Genomic DNA, 19952 nt, shown 5'->3' on the forward strand with positions numbered 1-19952 from the left:
GGAGACAGCCAGGTGGTCTTCTGTCACTGGAGGAGCGCCACAGGGCCTCGCCGACCTCTGTCCTGGGAGGGTTCACAGTGATGGCCAGCAAGGGCCGGCGCAGCGGCAGCCCCTTTGTGCTGTTTCCTGCACCTGTGTGCCCCCTCCCCCCAGTAGGGCGATTCCCCTGGCATGAGTTTCTGTGGCTGCGGAGGCCATCACCACAAACCTAGAGGCTTAGAACAACCCAACTCTATTCCCTCTCAGCTCTGGGGGTGGCAAGGCCAAAGTCAGTCTCACCTGCTACAGTCACGGTGTTGCAGGGACATTCCTTCTGGAGGCCCCAGGGGATGGTCTGTTTCTTCACCGTTTCTGGCTTCTAGAGGGGCCCTGTTCGTGAGCTCTGTGGCCCTTCCTCTACCTTCGCAGCCTGCCGCTCTGATCTCTGCTTCTCTGTGACTCTGGCCCTTCTGCCAGTGGCCTGGGCCTCCTCGGATCATCCAGGATAACCTCCTGTGTCAGGAGCCTGCAGCTGACCATGGCCGCGAGGTCTCTGGCCGTGTGAGGCTACTTCCCAGCTCCCTGGTGGGGGAGGGTGAGGCATATTTGGTGGGGGAATACCATTCAGCCTGGAAGAGCCCCAGTGAGGAGACCCACAAACACTATTCCTGGCCAACTTTAATATACACGTTTTTAATGATGAATATCAAGTAGTTAAATGTCCAGTCATAATACTTAAATGATTCATGTATCACCACATAAGTATTAAATAGTACGGTAGTTTAGAAATAAATTGTTCTTTCATCACCCTTGCAATAGGGATGATCTTATCAAACCCACACCCTGCGTACCATGTCCTCTGTGCCCCTGCGTCTGCCGGTGGGTTCAGCCCGGAGCACACCCTTCAGTCCCTCCAGTTCCTTCTCTCGTGTGTGGCTATGCAGTACTTGGAATTATGCTTCTGTGACCGCAAGCCTTTCCCAAAATGAAGAATTTCTCCTAACAGCTTAAAACAATTACTTAAAAAACATACACTCCTTAAAAAACATGATCTCTATAATATTTTGGGTCCATAACATGATTTACTGTATTGTTTTTTAAAGTGATCTTTGAAGAGCTTTGTGCAGCAGGAGCTCCACCGCGGGCCCGAGCCGCCCTCCGAGAGGCCCGCGCAGCACAGGTGTCCGGTCCTGGCCATCAGGAGCGTTCCCGGCTCCTCAGCTGCGCCTCCCCCGTCCGGGCCAACGCTGTGCTCGGTGACGACACCCATTCCTCCTGGGGGTCTGCGGTTTGGGCCGAGCCAGGGAGAGGGGCCTGCGGGACCAGCCCCAGCGAGAGCCCTGCTCCGCGTCTCTAACGAGCTTCCCCAGCAGACAAGACCCCACACGTGTTGTCACGACGCGCTGCCGGGAACAGAGCGTGTCCCACCTGACTCCCCGGGAGAGGGTGCTGGAAACTGGCCCCTGCTTCCTCTGGACTTCGTCCCCCCCATTCCCCCACCCCGTACCTTTTCCCTTCGCTGATTTTGCTCTGTATGGGTTCACTGGGATGAATCCCGGCCATGAGCACGACTATGTGCTGCGCCCCGTGCATCCTCCTAGTGAGTCATCGACCCCGGGGTGGTCTTGGGACCCTGACACAGGTTTGCTGACAACCAGTCCTTTTAATGATGAAGTCATCCCCTGGAACAATTAAGGATCATATTCCTTTGCTCTCTTTGGTGGTTTTATCTGTTCTATCCGATGGCCTCTGTAGTTGACTGAGGCGGTTTTAGACTCATGCGTTTTCCCAACATGGTACCTTGTTCAGAAGACATCAATCGAAGGAGGGCGGTGGAATATGAGAGGACATAAGCTGACTCTTCCCTGATGGAGAGCTGCTTGTGAAGGAGGCGTTTGTGACCAAATAGGCACCTTTCTACCCAAGCCCATAGCTAGCCCTGCTTCTGCTTCTGCCCCTCGGGTTCAAGTGCAGACTTTGATGTGCTGGGTCTGCTGGGGAGCCTGAGAGCCCGTGTCACGGCTGTTCCCGGATGCTGCTGGGCTGCTGGTCCTCGGACCACACTTTGAATGGTAAGGGTCTCGAGGGGTCTTCCCTGTCCGCCTAGACGGGAAGAGGAAGGCTGGCGAAACGGTCCAGGTCCTGCGACAGTCCTGGATTTCTCAAACCTAAGGGAGGCTTAGCCTCATGTCAGTGTTGGAAAGGGTGTCAATTCTGGGAAACACGGTCTAGTCTGGAGGGAGATTTCTTAGCCTGACTTAGGTGGACTGTATGTAGATACTGCTTCACTGGGACATTTCCGTGGTAACCAGAGACTCTTTCTGTCATGGTTTTTGGGATGAGTTCTTTTCTTATGTTCAGGTACTATGCGTAAGCAATAGAAATATGGGATCTTTAGTAACAAGCTGTTTATTTTCTTCCTCAGGGCATTTCAAGAAGTACGGTAGCGTCCAGCCTTCCATGAACGATGGATCCCCTGGAGTAAAGAACGATGCCCGTGGTCTTGCGAGCTCATCGGGATGTATAGAGCAGGGGACGCAGTGGAGCGTCCGCTTCACGGGCCGGCGCCCCCTCGCATGAGGAGTGTGGAGGTGGCCAGAGGAAGAGCAGGGTACGGATTCACCCTTTCTGGCCAGGCGCCTTGTGTGCTCAGCTGTGTCATGAGAGGGAGCCCCGCAGATTTCGTGGGCCTCCGTGCTGGCGATCAGATACTCGCTGTCAACGAAATCAATGTGAAGAAAGCGTCCCACGAGGATGTGGTGAAATTGATTGGGAAGTGTTCTGGCGTCCTGCACATGGTGATCGGTGAAGGTGTGGGCCATGTGGAGTCCTGTTCCAGTGACGAAGAGGTTGGATTTTATGAAGGAAAGGGCTGGTTGAAGCCCAAGCTTGATTCCAAGGCCTCTGGTATCAGCAGGGCAGAGAGAGTGGTTGAAGAGGTGCGGTCCGGTGGGATTTTCAGTATGATTTTTGAAAATCCTAGTCTTCGTGCAAGCACTTCAGAGCCCTTGAAATTGAAACAAAGATCCCTTTCAGAGTCAGCCGCTGCGCGATTTGACCTTGGACGTGAAAGTGTAAGTCATCCGAATCCCAGCCTGCTCTCTAAGGAGGAAATACCAAAAGTTATTCATGATGATTCCGTTTTCAGTATCGGACCCGAGAATCATGAAGATTTTGCATTAGATGCAAGTATTTTGAACGTTGCCATGGTCGTAGGCTACTTAGGTTCCATCGAACTTCCTTCCACAAGCTGCAACCTAGAGTCGGACAGCTTGCAGGCCATCCGTGGCTGCCTGCGGCGCTTGCGGGCCGAGCAGAAAATCCACTCCCTGGTGACCATGCGGGTCCTGCACGACCGCGTGCAGCTGTGCACCGACCAGGCCGCCATTCTGGCCGAGTACCCGGCCGAGAAGCTGGCCTTCAGTGCTGTGTGCCCGGATGACAGGAGGCTCTTTGGGCTTGTGACCATGCAGAGCAGTGATGATGGGAGCCTGGCGCACGAGGAGGAGGGTGCCTTGCGGACTTCCTGCCACGTGTTCATGGTGGACCCAGACTTGTTCAACCACAAAATCCATCAAGGCATCGCTCGGCGGTTTGGGTTTGAGTGCACGGCCGACCCCGACACCAACGGCTGTCTTGAGTTCCCGGTGTCCTCTCTCCCTGTGCTCCAGTTCATCTCCGTGCTCTACAGAGACATGGGCGAGCTGATCGAGGGGGTGCGGGCCCGGGCCTTTGTGGACGGAGATGCAGACGCCCACCAGAACACCAGCACCAGCAGCAACAGTGACAGTGGCATTGGGAATTTCCACCAGGAGGAGAGAAGCAGCCGAGTGCTTGTGGTTGACCTGGGTGCCAGCTCGAGCAGGCACGGCCCCAGCAACGGTGGCTGGGAGGGTGCGGGTGGGAGGGGCTCCCAGCCCTGGGCCGCCCCCTGGAACGGGGCCTTCTGCCATGACGCCGAGGGGGGGCCCCCGTTCGAGGCCGCTCCGCAGGCTGACAGGTGCCGGGACCTCAGTAAGCACTTGGGACCCGCTGCTCACGCGGAGGTTCCCGCAGCCTCCTTGCGGAGCTCGGTCCCTCCATCCAAGAGGGGCGCTGCCGGCCACGGTGGGGGTTTTGGCCAGCGGTGGCTTCCGGTCCACGTCCTGCAGGAGTGGCAGTGCGGACATGCCAGCGATCAGGAGTCGTACACGGACTCCACCGATGGGTGGTCCAGTGTCAACTGTGGCACGCTGCCCCCTCCCATGAGCAAGATCCCCGCCGACCGCTACAGGGTGGGGGGCAGCCTGGTGCAGCCCCCGCTGAGCACCCAGAGGAGGGACTGGTCCAGGAAGGCTTTTGGGATGCAAAACATTTTCGGTCCCCATCGACAAGTTAGAAAGACTAAGGAAGACAAGAAGGTAAGCCTGTTAGGTGTGGTTCAGGAAAAATGAGCTTGATATTGTAGCTCAGTCGATCCCTGATGGGATGATGCATGTTAGTTGACAAGTGTCCAGGCCTGGCTTCCCCCTGCTGCGCTGGGGCCTCTGTCGGCCAGCACGGGATGTCTTTTGCTTATGTGCTGTAGGCTCTGCGCGCTGCCCACCCTCTTGGGTCCTGGGCAGGACGTCCGGGCGGGGCAGGTGATGGGGGAAGGGACGTCATTTCTCACCGCCGGGTCCAGGCCCTCCTCCCTCGTCCTGCCCTTTCACGCTGCGGGTGCCTGGGAGGGCCCTGTCCCTGGGCCCCTTCGGAGCCCGTTTCAGCACGCCCTTTTGAGGAAAGAAAATTCCTGAAGCACAGAGACGGTTGACTTGAGGACAGGGAGCTTCCCAGGGTGTGGATCCTTCTCTGTTTCCTTCGTCTGGAAAATCCTGCTGAGGAAAAAATACCAGCCGACCTCAGCAGTGGGCTGGTGGCTCGCACTCCTTGCTTGCCGCAGGTGTGCATCAAACGGCGGGGGCCACGCTTGGCGCAGCACCCTGAACGTCCTACGTCCATCTGTGTCCCTTTGGGGCCTTTGCCTTCCCCCCAGGAGCTCAGTTTGGAGCACGAGGGTGGGTGTCAGTGTGCAGGGCCTGGCTCAGCAGGGGTGGTGGCCAGTGGCGCTGGGGGCACAGCTGAGCCGCCGTGTGAATGACCCGCTGAGAGGTGGAGTGGCGCCTGGCTCTGGTTGTTTCCACGGGGCTTTCCTCAGGGGACTTTCATGATTTTAAATACCTTTTCTGTGTATGTGTTCACGTTTTTGGTCTCCACAGCTGAGAGTCTCACAACACAATCGTCTGAAGGCTGCCGGCTGGCAAGGGCAGGGTCGGGGGCGCAGGAGAGCTGGGGGGCTGCCCGACGAATACTCTGTTCACGCCTGTACCCTTCCCAGCACAGTAGTTTTCACTGTGCACTGCATTAGAGGACACTTCATGATGGAGGGAGGACAGACCCCCTGGCTCTCCTTCCCCCAGTGGCCACGGTCACATTTTGATGGGTCTAAGGTAGATTTTTGTCTTTATAAACAGTTGTCATCCTGTGGGTTTTCAGCTCAGTTCCTAAACCACTGCCGCCATCATGACACCCCTTCTCTTGTCCCTCGCCTGAGCCGCACGTGGCCTGGGATCTTGGGCCGGCGGCCCCTGCCCCTCTCCTTCCCGTCCACCCGCACGGGGCCGGCTGTGGTGTGGGCAGCGCCTCGCACCTGAGCCTCCCCACCCCGTGCCCCTGTCAGCTGGGGCGGGCGGCGGAGGGAAGGCCCGGAACGTGGCTAGTGTTACCTGAGATGGGAAAATTCACCGTCCCTTTGAGCACATATCCAACAAACGCGTCTCTCCTGCTGGTGTGGAAGTGGATAATGGCACTGCTGGTAAGGACGGGCTCGTTTCTGGTCAGTGCCGAAGAACAGTCCACCGTCTGGGGGGACCGCAGTTTATTTATCCATCACCTGCTAAGGACGTATCAGTTACTTCTGAGTTTGGGGAGTTATGAATAAAGATGCTGTTAACACCTGTGCGCAGGTTTTTGTGTGGATGTGAGTTTTCAGCTCCTGCGGGTAAATGCCAAGCAGCTTCATCGCTGCCTCAGATGGTAAATGGTCAGTTTTGGAAGAAACTGACAAACCGTCTTCTGCGATCCCACCACCGCGGACGGGCGCTCCCGAGGCTCCGCATCCTCTCCAGCCCGTGCTGGTGTCGGGGTCCCGGGTTTGGCCGCGCTCACAGGTGTGCCTCGTTTGAATTTGCATTTCCCCGTGACTGTGAATTTGAGCACCTTTCATAGGCTTCCCTGTCATATGCTTGCAGTCTGTGGCTTGTCTTACTCTCTCTCTCTCTCTCTCTCTCTTTTTTTAAGATTTCATTTATTTATTTGCCAGAGAGAGAGAGACATTGAGAGAGGGAACAAGCAGTGGAGTGGGAGAGGGAGAAGCAGGCTCCCCGCTGAGCAGGGAGCCTGATGTGGGGCTCGATCCCAGGACCCTGGGATCATAACCTGAGCCGAAGGCAGACGCTTAACCAACTGAGCCACCCAGGCGCCCCTGGTCTTACTGTCCTGATGTGGTCTTACCCAGAGCAGAACGTTTTAGTTGCAATGAAGTCAAGCCGACAGGTTCTCTCTCTCATGGACCGAGCCTTCGGTGTTGTATCTGAAAAGGCCTCACCAAGCCCCGGGTCATCTAGCTTTTCCCCTGTGTCATATTCAAGTTTTCTAGTTTTTTCTTTCACATTTAGGTGTATGATCCACTTGTTGATTTCTGTGAAGGGTGGACGGTGTATGGTTAGATTTATTTTTCGGCATAGGGCCGTCCCGTGGCTCCAGCACCATCTGTGTAAGACGCCCTCTCTGCTCCCTTGTGTTGCCTTTTTGCTCCTTTGTCAGAGATCAGTGACTGTTTGTGAGGATCTCAGGCTTGAACATAAGTGTAGTGAGATGGAGGACCTGGCTGTTAGGACTTAGGCTGCAACAGAGCAGTGGAGTCGGGCTGTCTCTCGTGTTGGGAGATAGCAGAAAGGCGCTCAGTGTACTGCGGACACGGGTATGGAGTCTGTGAGCTCGTCGGGCTGGGCATCTTTATTTTCATTTTACTGACAAGGAAAGTCAGGTTTATATGCATTGGAAGACTTGCCCATGTTCGAGTGCAAGTAAGTGCTGAGACTCAGACCGCACCGGGGCCTGTCTGGCCTCCTCCGTTAGACTAGTCTGTACGGCCCGTTGTTCCTTTGGTCATCTAAAAATAAGTAGCCGTGAATGGTTCTCACTGTAATCTCTTGAAAGTTATCAGTTACTCTTTACTTTGCTCCGTGGTTTCTCCTGTTTGTTAGCTCTGCCTAATCCCACAGCCTCCCTTGCCTCCGGAGGTTGTGAGCTGGTCTCCTGGTGTCCCTCCTGGAGGCTTGTCGGGATGAGGAGGGCAGGCCAGGAGGGATGAGGGCAGTGGTTGGAAACGGGGAGAGGAGGAGGAGGCAATGGGAAAGGCGAGGGGGTGCAGCGGAGGCCCCAGGTTATTCTGTTCTTTGCTGTAGCAGTGGCTTCCGTGCCTTGCTTTGCACGGAATCAGGCTGTGTCAGCGGGGCTTCAGCTCGGAGACAGAAAACACCAGGATCTGAGCAGGGGAGTGTGGAGAAGTGCTGCAGAGGCCAGAGGTGGCGAGCTGCTAGGAGGGAGAGCCCTCGGGGACCCTGGGGCAGGCCCCGCAGCAGGAGCGGGGCAGGGGCCAGTAGGGGAGAGGCGGGGCGCTCAGAGGCCGCTCCCCAAGGCCAGGCGGCCCGTGCCACAGGGTCTCGCCGTTCCCCTGGTGACTGCAGAAACCGGAGCCACTGCGGGACTGGACGGCCTCGTGGCTCCTCCTCCCTGGGGGCTGCCTGGGGAGGGACACGCTCCCCCCGCCCCAAGATGGCCTTTCCTGGTCTCTAGGCGCTTCCAACGGCCCCCACGCTCTGCTCCTGTCGAGTTAGCGGCTCGCGTGCTCCTGCACGCAGCCTCCTGGCCCCGGGTGCGCAGGAAGAAGCCCACTGCCAGGAGTGCCCTTCACAGCCCCGTCTCTTCCCTGCCCGCCTCAGCCTGTGCTTTTGTCGCTGCCTCCTCCATCCCCTCCTGCCCAGGCTCAGTCCAGACCCTGGCCTGGGGGAGCCCCGCTCGCGTGGAAGCCTGGAGGCCAGCAAGCCATGGAGAAGGCTGCTCCCAGTCCTGCTAACAGCCGAGCGCCAGCCTGGGTGCACTGAATGTCCTAATCTGGGGGGGCCTGGGGGGCCTGGGGGGGCCGGAGGAGTGGGGAGTTCCTCGGAGTCAGAGTCGGAGCCTAAGCGGAGCCTACGCGGGTGATTGCCTGCTTTGTTTGCTTTTCTTTTGCTGGTGTCTGTAGCCGTAGATACAGAAGGGAGCCTATGACTAATGTGAAAGAGAAAAACCCAAGACCTTGAAATGCTGTCTGTAGCATCAAAAATGATTCCATTACGTTTAATTTGAATCAAGAATATTTCATTCTGCTTCTTTGACAATGGATATTCTAAGAATAATATTAATTAAAATATCTGGTTAAGTAGCAAAATCCACATTCTTAAACTTGGCACATAATGGATTTTGGAAAATTTTTAAATGAAAATATGTTCATTATGATACCATCTAAGGGATTTATTGTTGCTATTTTGAAACGAATTAATAAATATTTTTAAATTTCTCAGTTTAGTTTTTAATATGAACATATCAATACACGGAACCTACAGAGACAAAAGCTCTTTGGGGTCCTCAGTAGTTTGTAAGGGGGTCCACGCATCCTGAGACCCCACTGTTTGAGGACGGGTGCCCCAGGGACACTTTACCAGTCTGCAGGACAGACTTTCAGGAGTGAGTCACGTCCAAACTGGCAGTGTTGGTGGGCACCTAATAAATACCATTTTGATTGAATGAATAAGATGAAAAAGTGCTGAAAAAAACAATACCGTAGACTAGTGCACGCATTTAAAGGCGGTGTGGGTTTCAGTGCAGTCACAGTGGACGGGACGAGTGGCCTAAGCCCCGGAGAGTACGGCTTCCCCGGCCGGCTGGCGTGGAGGCCACCCCTCACGAGGTCCGGGGTCCTCTGTTGCCCTCCTCCACCTGAGGCCTGCACTTGACCGTGAAGGACAAGATAGCGTCACGCCCACGGTCCAGCGGGCGGTGGAGTCCCGGCCCCAGCCGTGCTGCTGTGTCTGCTGTGCCAGGCAGGTCAGGCGGGTCACAGGGTGGCCCCCGCTGCAGGGAGGCTGCAGGGGTTGCCCGTTAGTCCCCCGGCTGTGCGCGTGCGCACAGTCCCATAGCGGAGGCAGCGGGGAGAGTGGGTAGGGCGGTCTCTGCCTCCCAGGGGTCGGGCACCCCCTGTATGGAAAGCTCCCTGAGGCACACAAAAATACCCATATTTAATATAATCCCATTTTTGTGTAAAGATTTCAACACCCCTCAAATAAACCGGTATGTTTTAAAGTGTACAGATGTTTATATGTAACTATATAGCACAAATGCAAAGGAAACACCCCCCAACTCGTAGTTACTGTGGCTGGGGGTGGGGGGTAAGGGAGACCTGAGGACGGTCCGGGACATTTTAGTTTTTATCTTGTTGTACTTCGAGTTTTTATTATGGGAACAGGAACATCTTTTACTTGCTAAAAATCCCTTCAGAGAAAAAAAAATTATTTTTTTGAATTCTTTTAATAAGAACAAAGTGAGGCACGGCCCCGGAAGCCATCGGCCGGGTCTCTGTGGCACAGCCAGTGAGCGGCTCGTCACCCGCGGCGCTGGCAGAGTACTGCGTCCAACAAACAGCTCTGTGCGGTCTTCCAGTACAATGTCAGGAAGTTTTAAAATAGATCGTAAAAAAAAATCTGGACAAAACTAAAAAGACCAGGGCGAAGGCCCCGTGGTTTAAGTCCCTCTGCAAAGAGTGGCTTTGCTCATTACCGTGTGGAAACGATGCCGAGCAGCGTGGCGTCACTCTCTGCCCCGAATCGCAAGGAAGGGAGGCCAACGACGACTCAGGGCCGGGGCGGGCAGGTGGGGGCCGGGGCTGGGCCGTCACCCGGGGGGGGGGGGGCGGTGCGCGGGAAGCCTCCGCGGCTCTGGGGGCTCTGTGCCCTGTGGGAACGCAGGGCCGGGGCCCGGGAGCTGGTGGAGGCAGCGGAGCAGAGGGACAGAGCCACAGCGCCACGGCTTACTGTCCTGCTGGGGTTTTCCGTGGCTTCCGGGCGCGGCAGGAGTAGAGAGCTCAGCGGCCCTCGGGTTGCTGCCGGCGTCAGGAGCCGTGGCGGCCCGGACGAGAATGTGTTCTGTCCTGCTGCTGCTCTCTCGGCTTCGTGGGGACGGCCCTGGGACAGCCGCCGCGGCTGCCTTACTCGTCGGCCCGGGTCGTTGCCCTGATTTCCCCGCCGTAGTCTGCAGCTGCCGCTCATTCACCTTCACTGTGACTGCACCACCACATGCACGCACGCACGCACTCTCACACACCCATACACACACGCCACACCCACACTCGCACACTCATACAACACACGCTCTCACACACACTCACACTCAACACACACCACACTCACACATACACACACTCGCTCATACACTCACACTCACACTCAACACACTCGCTTATATTCTTACACACTCACAACACACTCATACACATACATACACACGATCACTCACACTCAACTCACACACTCACATTCTCACATACTCTCACATCCTCACACTCACACATACACGCACACATTCACTCATGCACTCACAATCACACAATCTCCTCTCACACTCACGCTCATACACACAACACACACTCTCACAAACTCACACACATACACAACACACTCACACATACTCCCTCACACTCACTCTCAAACACACTCTTTCACACTCAAGCACACACTCTCACAGAGACACGCGCACACACTCTCACACGCTCACACACACTCACACTCACCCTGACACTCTCACACACTCACACTGTCTCACACACATTGACTCACACAACACACACTCTCACACATACACTCACAGACACACGCATATACTCACGCACACTCACACTATCACACACACACCTTTCACACACTCACATGCATATACTCACACACACCTCACTCACAACTCACACACACACACATTCACACTCTCACCCTCAACACACACATACACTCACACCCACTCACACACTCACACCCCACACACTCTTACACACATAAACGCACACACCTTTCACACACTCACACATGCATATACTCACACACATACACTCACACACTCTTACACACACACAACTTTCACGCACTCACACTCAACACATACACACATACATTCACACACAACTCTCACACACTCACACACATAACACTCACACACTCTCTCACTCACACACACTCTCTTTCACACACTTACCCCCCCCCCGAGCCGTTGAAAGAATGGCGAGTGCTGCTCTTGTGGGCACCCTGCACCCATCTCTGTCTCTGGCTGTACACGTGAAGGGATTTCTCTGGGTCTCTCCAGAGTGGAACGGCTGGTCCATAGCAGTGCTTGTCCATCTTTGCAGGTAATGGCCACATGTTGAGTTTTTAGCATTTGTATTTGTTTGTATTGATGAGTTACGCCAGGTCTCTGGAGCAGGGACAGATTGGATTACTGAACTATAAGAAGCACACTGTTCCCGGTGCTCAGTCCTTGACCCCGGGCCCTTGCAGTGACAGCCACGTCAGGTGTCACCCTATGCGCACCAGGGTTGCACTGGAGGTGAAGAGCCCCAAAAATAGGAATCAGGGAGCTTGTACACATGTTGTAGCCTCCTCCTCCTGAGAGGGAGAGAAACCCTGGCTCTTTAAGCAGGGTTCCTTGGAGACAGAAGGGAGAACCCTGGGTTTTCCTTCCTACCCTTTGCAGTGTAGATAAATGTCTCTGGGAGCGGAGGCTTGACACGTTCTCCCAGACGAGTGCCAGCCTCACCTCTGAAATGTGAGGACTTACCCTGAGGAGGTATATCTCTCCTGAGTTTACCCTGCCTGTTCCCCCATAATTTAATCTCCCAAGTCCAAGACTGGGAGACTGTGGGTCCAGGTCCCATGCCTCAGTTTCCCGACAGCCCCTTGCCACTAGCATGAGCACCCAGACTGTCACTGCACATCCTCGCCAGCACTCACCCTCACTGGGCTTCTTACGTTTTTGCCAATCTAGTGGATGTAATGTGAGATCGCACCATGGCTTTGCTCCTGGAGATGTGGATTCCTTTTTGTTGAGGGACCTGCTCAAACCTATGCCCAACTTTCTCTTGGGTTGTCTCTTCTGCTTGATCTGTTGGAGTTCTAGATACTGGCTCTTCATCCTGTGCTGATTGCATTGCATGTATGCCTTCACAGTTCGTGGCTTGTATTGTTTACTTGCTTTGTGGGGTCTCGATGGACAGAAGCTCTTGACCTTCATGTCAACCATCTTGTCAGTTTTTTTCTTATGATGTAACGCATTCGTCACTAACCTGAGGTCAGGAAGACTCTCACTCTCTCTTTTTTCTTCTTTTTTTTTTAAAGATTTTATTTATTTGAGAGAGAGAGGGAGTGCACAAGTGGGGTGAAGGTCAGAGGGAGAAGCAGACTCTCTGCTGAGCAGGGAGCCTGATGTGGGGCTCGATCCTGGGACTGCAGGATCATGACCTGAGCCGAAGGCAGATGCTTAACTGACTGAGCCACCCAGGTATGCTCTCTCTTTTTTTTTCTTAAAAAATCTTTGCAGTTGATCTTTATGAATGGAATAAGGTGGCTGGCAAGTTAATTTTTTTCTCTCTCGGGATGATTTTGGAGCTGCTGCTGTTGCTAGAGCACTGCATCTGTCCTGCCCTGTGGCTCAGCTGTGCCCCTTTGCATCGTTCACATGTGTGTGGGTCTGTTTCTCAGTGCTCTACTCCCCGGTGTCCACACCTCCAACAATTCTTTCCTTTAAAATTGTAGCTCTATAATGAGTCTTTATATCTGATATGCTGGATCTCCTTAACTTACCTTGGCTATGCTGAGCCTTGCTCTTTTATGTAGATTTTACAGTGAGTTTGTAAATTGCCCAAAAATGCTACTGACATTTTTGTTGCCATTGTATTTTCATCTGTAGACCAATTTGGGAGAACTGACATCTTTAGAATATTGAGTCTTCCTATCCATGAAAATGGTATTTCTCTCCATTTATTTAGGCTTTATTTTCTTTATAAAAATTTATAACTCCCATTATAAATATCTTTAATTAGGTTTATAGATTTATTTTTAGAGCCTCCCTTTTGCAGTCAGCTCCGGGACGCTGGCGTCTGTGTCCCCTTCCCCTGGTCAGCTGGGTCCCCGTCAGGCTCTGCCCCCAGGGGTGCTGGGGCGTGGCCGGGGGGAGGAGGAGTGTCCTGCCCCTCCCTGCCTGCTCCCCCCACGTTGCCATGGCTCCTCACCCCAGTGAGCGGGCAATTCTTTCACCTGCAACCCCTGAGCTCAGTTTTGGTCTGCCCCCTCCCCCGGGGGCAGTCTCCTGGCCCCTCAGACACCAGTGTGACCACACCCCCTCCAGGTCTGGGTCCTCCTCTGGCTGCTGAGTTTAAACCCCTCCCTCCTCTTCGGATCTTTGTCTAAGCCCCAGGGGTGCAGCCGCTTCCCCTTGGCTGTCTCCTGACCTCTTAGGGTCGCTGTTTGCCTTTCCAGGTCTCTGATGCCGGTTAATTGTTCTTCCCAGGGAGTTCTCCACGTGAAAACCACTGGTGTGGTCTTGCTTTCTGACTAGACTCTGCCTCATGCACCAGGAGCAGTATGTCAGCTGGAAGTCTCACTCTTTAAATTCTCTATGTTCCCACATTTTAGAAAAACCTTCAGATGATTTGGTCTCTATTTTGAACCAAACAGTCTTCTTTGTTAGAGTCTATTTGTTCAGTAAGTGCTTACTGAGCACGTGCTATGTACTGGGCCCTGTGGGAGGGGTGGGGGCATAATGTGAGCAGGACAGGCACCCCCTGGCCCCACCGGGGCTGATGGTCTAGTGTTTAGATTCTTGGCATTAGGAGTTTCTGCTTCTAACTGTAACTAAAAAATGGCAGACAGGGGCTTGCCCCAGGCCCCCGCTGGGTGACCATGAGCAGGGGCCTCGCTGGCTTCCACGTTCTCCTATGGAGATTGAGGAGGTTGGACTGGCTGGTCTGGGTCACTGCTTGTGCTGAAATGAGCCACCTGATGCAGTGGCTCTGTGGGATGGTTCAGCATTGGTGCTGAGTAGCCAGGGCAGTTTGGCACCCTGGGCAATGGGGTTCTGCCCTCCCTCCATTTCCACCCTGGAGAGAACCGACACCTCTCAGCCTCTCTGAGGGGCCCCCCCCGCTCATGGTTTGAGGTGACAGGAGCCAGGTGCGTTGTTTCTCCCACGTCCTACGTGGGGGCCAGGCACACGGGAGGGCCCTCTGAGCCCTGGCTCCATCTCCGGCATGGCTGCCGGTGGTCAGGCCATCTTCTCCATGCCCAGAGCTGGGGCAAGATGGAGTCTGCTCCCGACGCTGGGCCACGGCCATGTGACCGTGACAGTGTGCTCCGTCTGTCTCCTTCACGTGTCCAAGCCCACGGTGTCTGCCTGTGGGACCAGGTGTCCGCCACCTGCATTCACTCCCGTTGGTGGCTGGGGGTTCCAGCACGTTCCAACGCCACGTAGCCAGCCCAGCCTGGGTGTCCTTGGCCTCCGGGGCTTTCCGGTGATACTGCGTTCTTATCACAAAGCCATGTGCTCGTTACCCACCCCCAGAATAAAAATACAGAATCGCAAATACATGATCTGTACAAAGGTTTATCTTGTGTGTGTTTGGAGCCTTCTTTGGTTTAGGAACAGACTAAGAGCATTTCCCATAGTGTGACTTTGGCTGCAGCAAAGGCATTTGGATGGCTGCCTGGCTTCCTGTGGCCGAGAGTGGCTGGCTCCCTGCCGCTGGGCCCTCAGTCCCTGGATGATTTGCTCTTTCTCCCAGCACTGTGCTGGGCCGTAGGTGTTCAGAAGACAGAGGGCCCTGCTCTCTGGAGGGAAAGAGCACAGCCTGGGAGGGGGGCCCCAGGACAGCCCCTCAGGCAGCGCAGTTAGAGGTGGCCTCTGAAAACAGGTGGCCTGGGGTGGAGGGCTGGCGGGCGGAGAGGCAGGCGCCCAGAAGGGTCTGGGCGGCAGGAACTGGTGCGGCAGCCCCTGCAGGGCGCTGAGCAGGGGCCACCAGGCAGGGGCGCGGGGAGCACACTGCACAGGTAACCCCCAGCACGGATCCTCTTTGCATCTTGTTGGGATATTAGGGTTCGAGGAGCACAGTGGGATGTTTTATTGGCGGTCCTGAGGGCCCCTGTGCTGCCGGTGGTGCGTGGGGGGCAGGGGCCCTGGGCTGGCTCTGCCTTTTGCTTAAGCCTACCGAGTGTCCTGTTCCTGAGACAGTTCCTTCCTCCCTCTCCCCTCCCTCCCTTTCTCCTCCTTCCCCCTCCCTCCCCACCCCTCTCGCTGTTCGTGCTACTCCTCCTTGCTCGGTTCAGTCCTTTTTGCTCACAGCTGCACACAGGTTGCCCTTTACTCGGCTTGCACATGGTGTCAGCTGACTTTGCTAAAGTACTCCTGCCAGTGGCTTCTGCAGCATGGCCTTGCCCCGTCTGTCCCGCTGCGGCGTTCAGCCTCACCTCTGCTCCTGTCAGCCTGGCGTGTTCTCGCGGTCCGGGCCTGGAGTCTTCTGTGAGGCGCTGGGCTTGCGGTCTGCCGTGTAGCCTCCAGGGGCCTCTGGTCTCCTCCAGAGTGTAAAGTGTTCAAGGAGCCTGCAGCCGCCCTGTGGCCATCTTCAGGTGGCCCCTCAGGAGGCCCGATGGATCGTGAGTTCCTGCCCCCGGGGTCCGGTGCGCGTGGTTGTGCTCGGGAAGCGCTTGCCGAGAGCCCCGTGGCAGCACAGAGCAGAGGAAGTAAAGGCAGTTGCTCTTGGCTCCTACATTACTTATTCATAAAACTTGAGGGATTAAAAATAATGTGCTCGTTGCTCTGGTTCAGGCCGAGTGGCTGGGGGGGGGCAGAGGTGAGAGGTCGGGCTCTGGGTGTGAGTACCAGGGAGGGAGGGGAGCAGCCAGGGGTGTGAGGAAGCCAGGGGGAGGCTGGGGAGGGGAAGGAGGAAGAAGCTGCTCACCCCTCCCTTGGAGGCCCCTGCGGCCTGAGGTCCCAGACAAGGGGGAGCGACTGAAGGGAAGGCGGTCACATTGCTGAGGGCACCTCGAGTCTGCATCAGGAAATGTCAGGGGACAGCAGTCCTGGGGGTGTGTTCTGCCCCCAGGCAGCCTAGTGGCCTGGGAGCGGGTACAGCCCGGGGGACAGAGAGGAACGGTGGGATCAAGGGTGTGTGTGGGGGTTGCGGGGTGCTGAGACCCAGCCCAGAAAGCTCTCCTAGGCAGGGCCGCAAGGGTGGCCCTTTCTATAGGACACCCTGGGGTCTCAGGCAGGGGGAGAGCTGACGGGATTGGAGAGCCTCACAGTCCTTAGAAAACACGTGAATGTCCTTTATGCCTGAAATCGGTCACTCAGGATTTCAAGTACCCAGGAAATCAGAGATTTTCAGCTGTGATGCTTTTTATATTTAAAATGTGATGCCTTATTTGTTGGACCCAAATCACATTTGGGGAAGTGTCCAGCATAATGACAGGAAATTAATTCTGGTCGTTTCCCGGAGAAAAGAACAAGATGTTTTAATGGCCAGTTATTTCATGCACCTGAATTGGTTTGGTCTTCAGACACCAGCTGAATGTCTAAGGATTCTTTAATTCCCGAAAACGCCTATAAAATTATGCAAAAACATAATCTTTACATTAATAGTTACTTCTCTCCCCACACACTTTATCTTTTCCCAAATATTCACACGTTTTTTCATTTCCTCTTGGTAACAGCCTTTGGAGGCTGGCTGGTGGGGCCCCAGCGTGTGGTTATGGGGTGGTTATGGGGTGTGAGCTGGGGTTGTCCTCGGGGTGTAGAGCTTCAGTGGCAGGGCAAATATGTGGAGGTCCTGGGGTGCCTTTTGTTTTCAACTTTGGATTTTTATTGTGGTGACACATGCAGAGCGTGACACCGACCCCGGGCGATGTTCCAGTCTTGCTCGCCTCTGTTCCCCAGCGCCTTTTCCTCCTCAGGGTAGTGCACCTGGCAGAACTCAGCACCTCTTCCCAAGAAGGTAACGTGATGTGTTTTTTCTTTGTGTCTAGGGCTCAAAATTGGGGCGGGGAATCGGACTCACTCAGACTTCTCAACGCACCTCTGCCCGGAGATCGTTTGGAAGATCCAAGAGATTTAGTATCACTCGCTCCCTTGATGACCTTGAGGTATTTGGTTTCAGTTTTTCTCTTTCCTTCGTCAGGTTTCTTACGTTGAAATGAACATCAGTCGTGCAGATTCACCTGAACCTTTCTGAATCCCATCCCGATCCTACTGCCCCCCCCCCCTTGGGACCCATGATCTGCAGGTGGGGCGGCTTCGGCTGCCCAGCCAGGCCTTTCCCGCCCCCGCGCGCGCCTGCAGAGCGCACGCCGGCTTTCGCGCTGACTTCCGTGTGGCCAGCATGGCTATAAACACTTTACGCGTGTGAGCTGGGCTCGCCCCTCACAGGAATTCTGAGGGAGCTCCTCTCCTGGCCCCTTCTTCAAAGATCGGGTATGGATTCACAGATAGAGTCTTTGCTTTTATCCACCGTCCTTACAAAAGCGAACAGACTTGACTTTGAGAGCTGCTGTAGGTCCGCAGAGGTGCAGCAGAAGGCACAGAGCCCCCTGCGCTCTCGGCTCGCACTGCTGTGGCCACAGGACACTGACGAGCCAATGTGGACACGTTCTTGTGAGGCTCACGGTGTGCGTGAGCGGTCGCTCTCTGTGCCGTGCGCTCGCAGGCTGTGGACAGATGTGTAATGTCACACGCGGGCTTTCACCGCCCTGACAACCCTGTGCTCTGCCTGGTCACCCTCCCTTCTCCCCCTGAGCCCTTGGCAACCCCTGATCCTCCCGTGGATCATCATGTGTTCTAGTACTTTACACAGAGTCTCACTCTGCCCCCTTTCACACGCTGCCTGGCGCCTTCCAGACTGACCCTCGTGGCCTTAGTCCAGTGTGTTACTTGTTACGTGGCATCCCGCTGCGGACGTGCCGGCGGTCCGCTTGTTCTGCTGTCGACGGACACCCGGTGGGAAGCGGGAAGCCCTCTCCGCTGTGCGGGGCCTGGGCGCACGCTCTCGCACGGGCCCCTTGAGCACCTGTGGGGGCGAGGGGGCCAGCCACGGACTGCTGGGTGACAGGTGGCCAGACGCTGCTCGCAGGGGCCACTCCCACGCAGCTCTGGTCACCCTTCCTCTCCGGCACCGAGCGCCGTCAGACTGGAATTTCTCCATTTCAGTGGAAGAGCATCTTGGTTTACTTTGCATTTCACTGATGACGAGTGAGGCCGAGTGGCCCATTGCGGGCTCTCTGGCCAGTCAGGTTCTCGCCGTTCTGAATTAGCAGACTATTCATATTCTTTTCCTATTTTAAAAAAAAAGATTTTGTAGTACTTCTTTATATATTATTCTGGATATGGGTCCTTTGTCAAATAAATGTTTTGAAAAAATCTTTGTGGCTTATTTCCGCCTTTGTTCAGGGTGTCATTAGTTTTACACATATATTTAATTGCAGTGAACTGTTGTAGCGTGAAATTCCCTGCTGTTAAGTGTCCAGCTCAGTGGCATCACGCACATTCACGGTGTTGCGCGGCCGTCCCCACCCTCCGTCCCCAGCACTCTCCTCTCACAACACGGAAACTGTCCCCGTGAGACACGGACTCCTTGTCCCCCGCCCCTAGTCCTTGGTGCCCACTGCCACACTTTCTGTCTCTGTGGTTTTGCTGACCCTAAGCCCCTTCTGTAAAGACAGTCATACAGGATTTGTGCTTTTGTGTCTGGCTTATCTCACTGGGCACAGTGTCCTCCAGGTTCTTCCACCGTGTAGCCGGTGTCAGAACGTCCTTCTGTTGTCTCCATTTTGTCCGCTGTATGGGTAATCCACACTCTGTCCATCTGTCCGTCCAACAGTGGACGCTTAGGTTGCTCCCACCTTTTGGCTGCCATGGAGAATCCTGCTGTGAACACGGTTGTGCAAATATTTGTTTGGTTCTATTTTAGAAACTAACTCTAAATAAGATCATTTCTTATAGCCTGAATAATGATAAACTGAAACAAACAAATAACTTTAGTTGTTTCTTGCTTAGAATAGTAGGTTAATTTGTGTTTTCATGTGAAATTGGAATCATTGACTGTTAGAACCGGAAGGGGCCTTTGAAACCACCTCATCTTTAAGGCTGGATGTGGGGGGGTTGTCAGAGTCGAAGGGCAGGTCCCGGGGCAGGAGGGGGGGGTGCAGGCCCGGAAGCTGGAGCTGGGCTGGTGGTGGGACCCCTCGCCCATGGTCTCGTGGTAACTGGGGGGCAGTTCAGGCCAGCATGCCGTGTTTGGTCAGCAGTGGTCAGCACCCACGCTCTCGTGGAAGAAGCAGAGGTATGCGTGCCACACTCGTGCCCGTGCTCAGGCAAGGCCGGGCCTGCCAGCTGGGGGCCCTCAGAGTGGTGCTGCTCCTGCCGGAAGGGGGGTCTCGACTAAGGCCACGTGCTCAGGTTAGGTGGCTTGCCAGGTGTTATGTCTGCATGTTTCTGGAAGGGGTGTGGAAAGGGTCTGAGCCGCCACAAGGTGACGAGGTAGCACCAGCCGGGCTCGCGGTGGCAGCCTGTGGTCAGACCTCCACGTCTCTGACGTGGGCCCCGGCCCGGTCAGGCCGCTGTGGTTGTTGCTCAATTCTCCTCGCCCACGAGGAAGTGCCGGGGCTTCCCACACCATGCCACCCACCGTGCACCGTGGTCTGTGCTCTTGATTGAGGGCAGGCTGGCAGCTCATATCTTTTCTCTCTGACCTTCAGATCAGCTCCTCAAGGAGCTCGTCATGATCTCTGTTGTAGACATGGGGAAACTGAGGTGCAGGTTCAACAGTATTT

General features: G+C 55.1%; 1 protein-coding gene across 5 annotated transcripts in view; it reads left to right on the forward strand.

Annotated features, from left to right (window-relative positions):
• The window catches only part of RGS12 (regulator of G protein signaling 12), a 109973-nt gene that overhangs the window by 19101 nt on the left and 70920 nt on the right, over positions 1-19952 (forward strand). For 4 of the 5 annotated variants that reach the window (XR_004819911.1, XM_035726099.1, XM_035726101.1 and 1 more), the window contains exons 2-3: positions 2405-4379; positions 17154-17270. Coding sequence is in view for 4 of the 5 variants with exons in the window: in XM_035726099.1 (XP_035581992.1) it covers positions 2499-4379; positions 17154-17270 (1998 nt within the window). In the remaining variant the exon portion in view is untranslated. Of the gene's footprint in view, positions 1-1468; positions 2052-2404; positions 4380-17153; positions 17271-19952 lie in introns of those variants that run through there. The other variant, XM_035726100.1, reaches the window with a different exon arrangement.

The sequence above is a fragment of the Zalophus californianus genome, chromosome 2 (assembly GCF_009762305.2).
Source record: "Zalophus californianus isolate mZalCal1 chromosome 2, mZalCal1.pri.v2, whole genome shotgun sequence".
Taxonomy (NCBI): Eukaryota; Metazoa; Chordata; class Mammalia; order Carnivora; family Otariidae; genus Zalophus; species Zalophus californianus.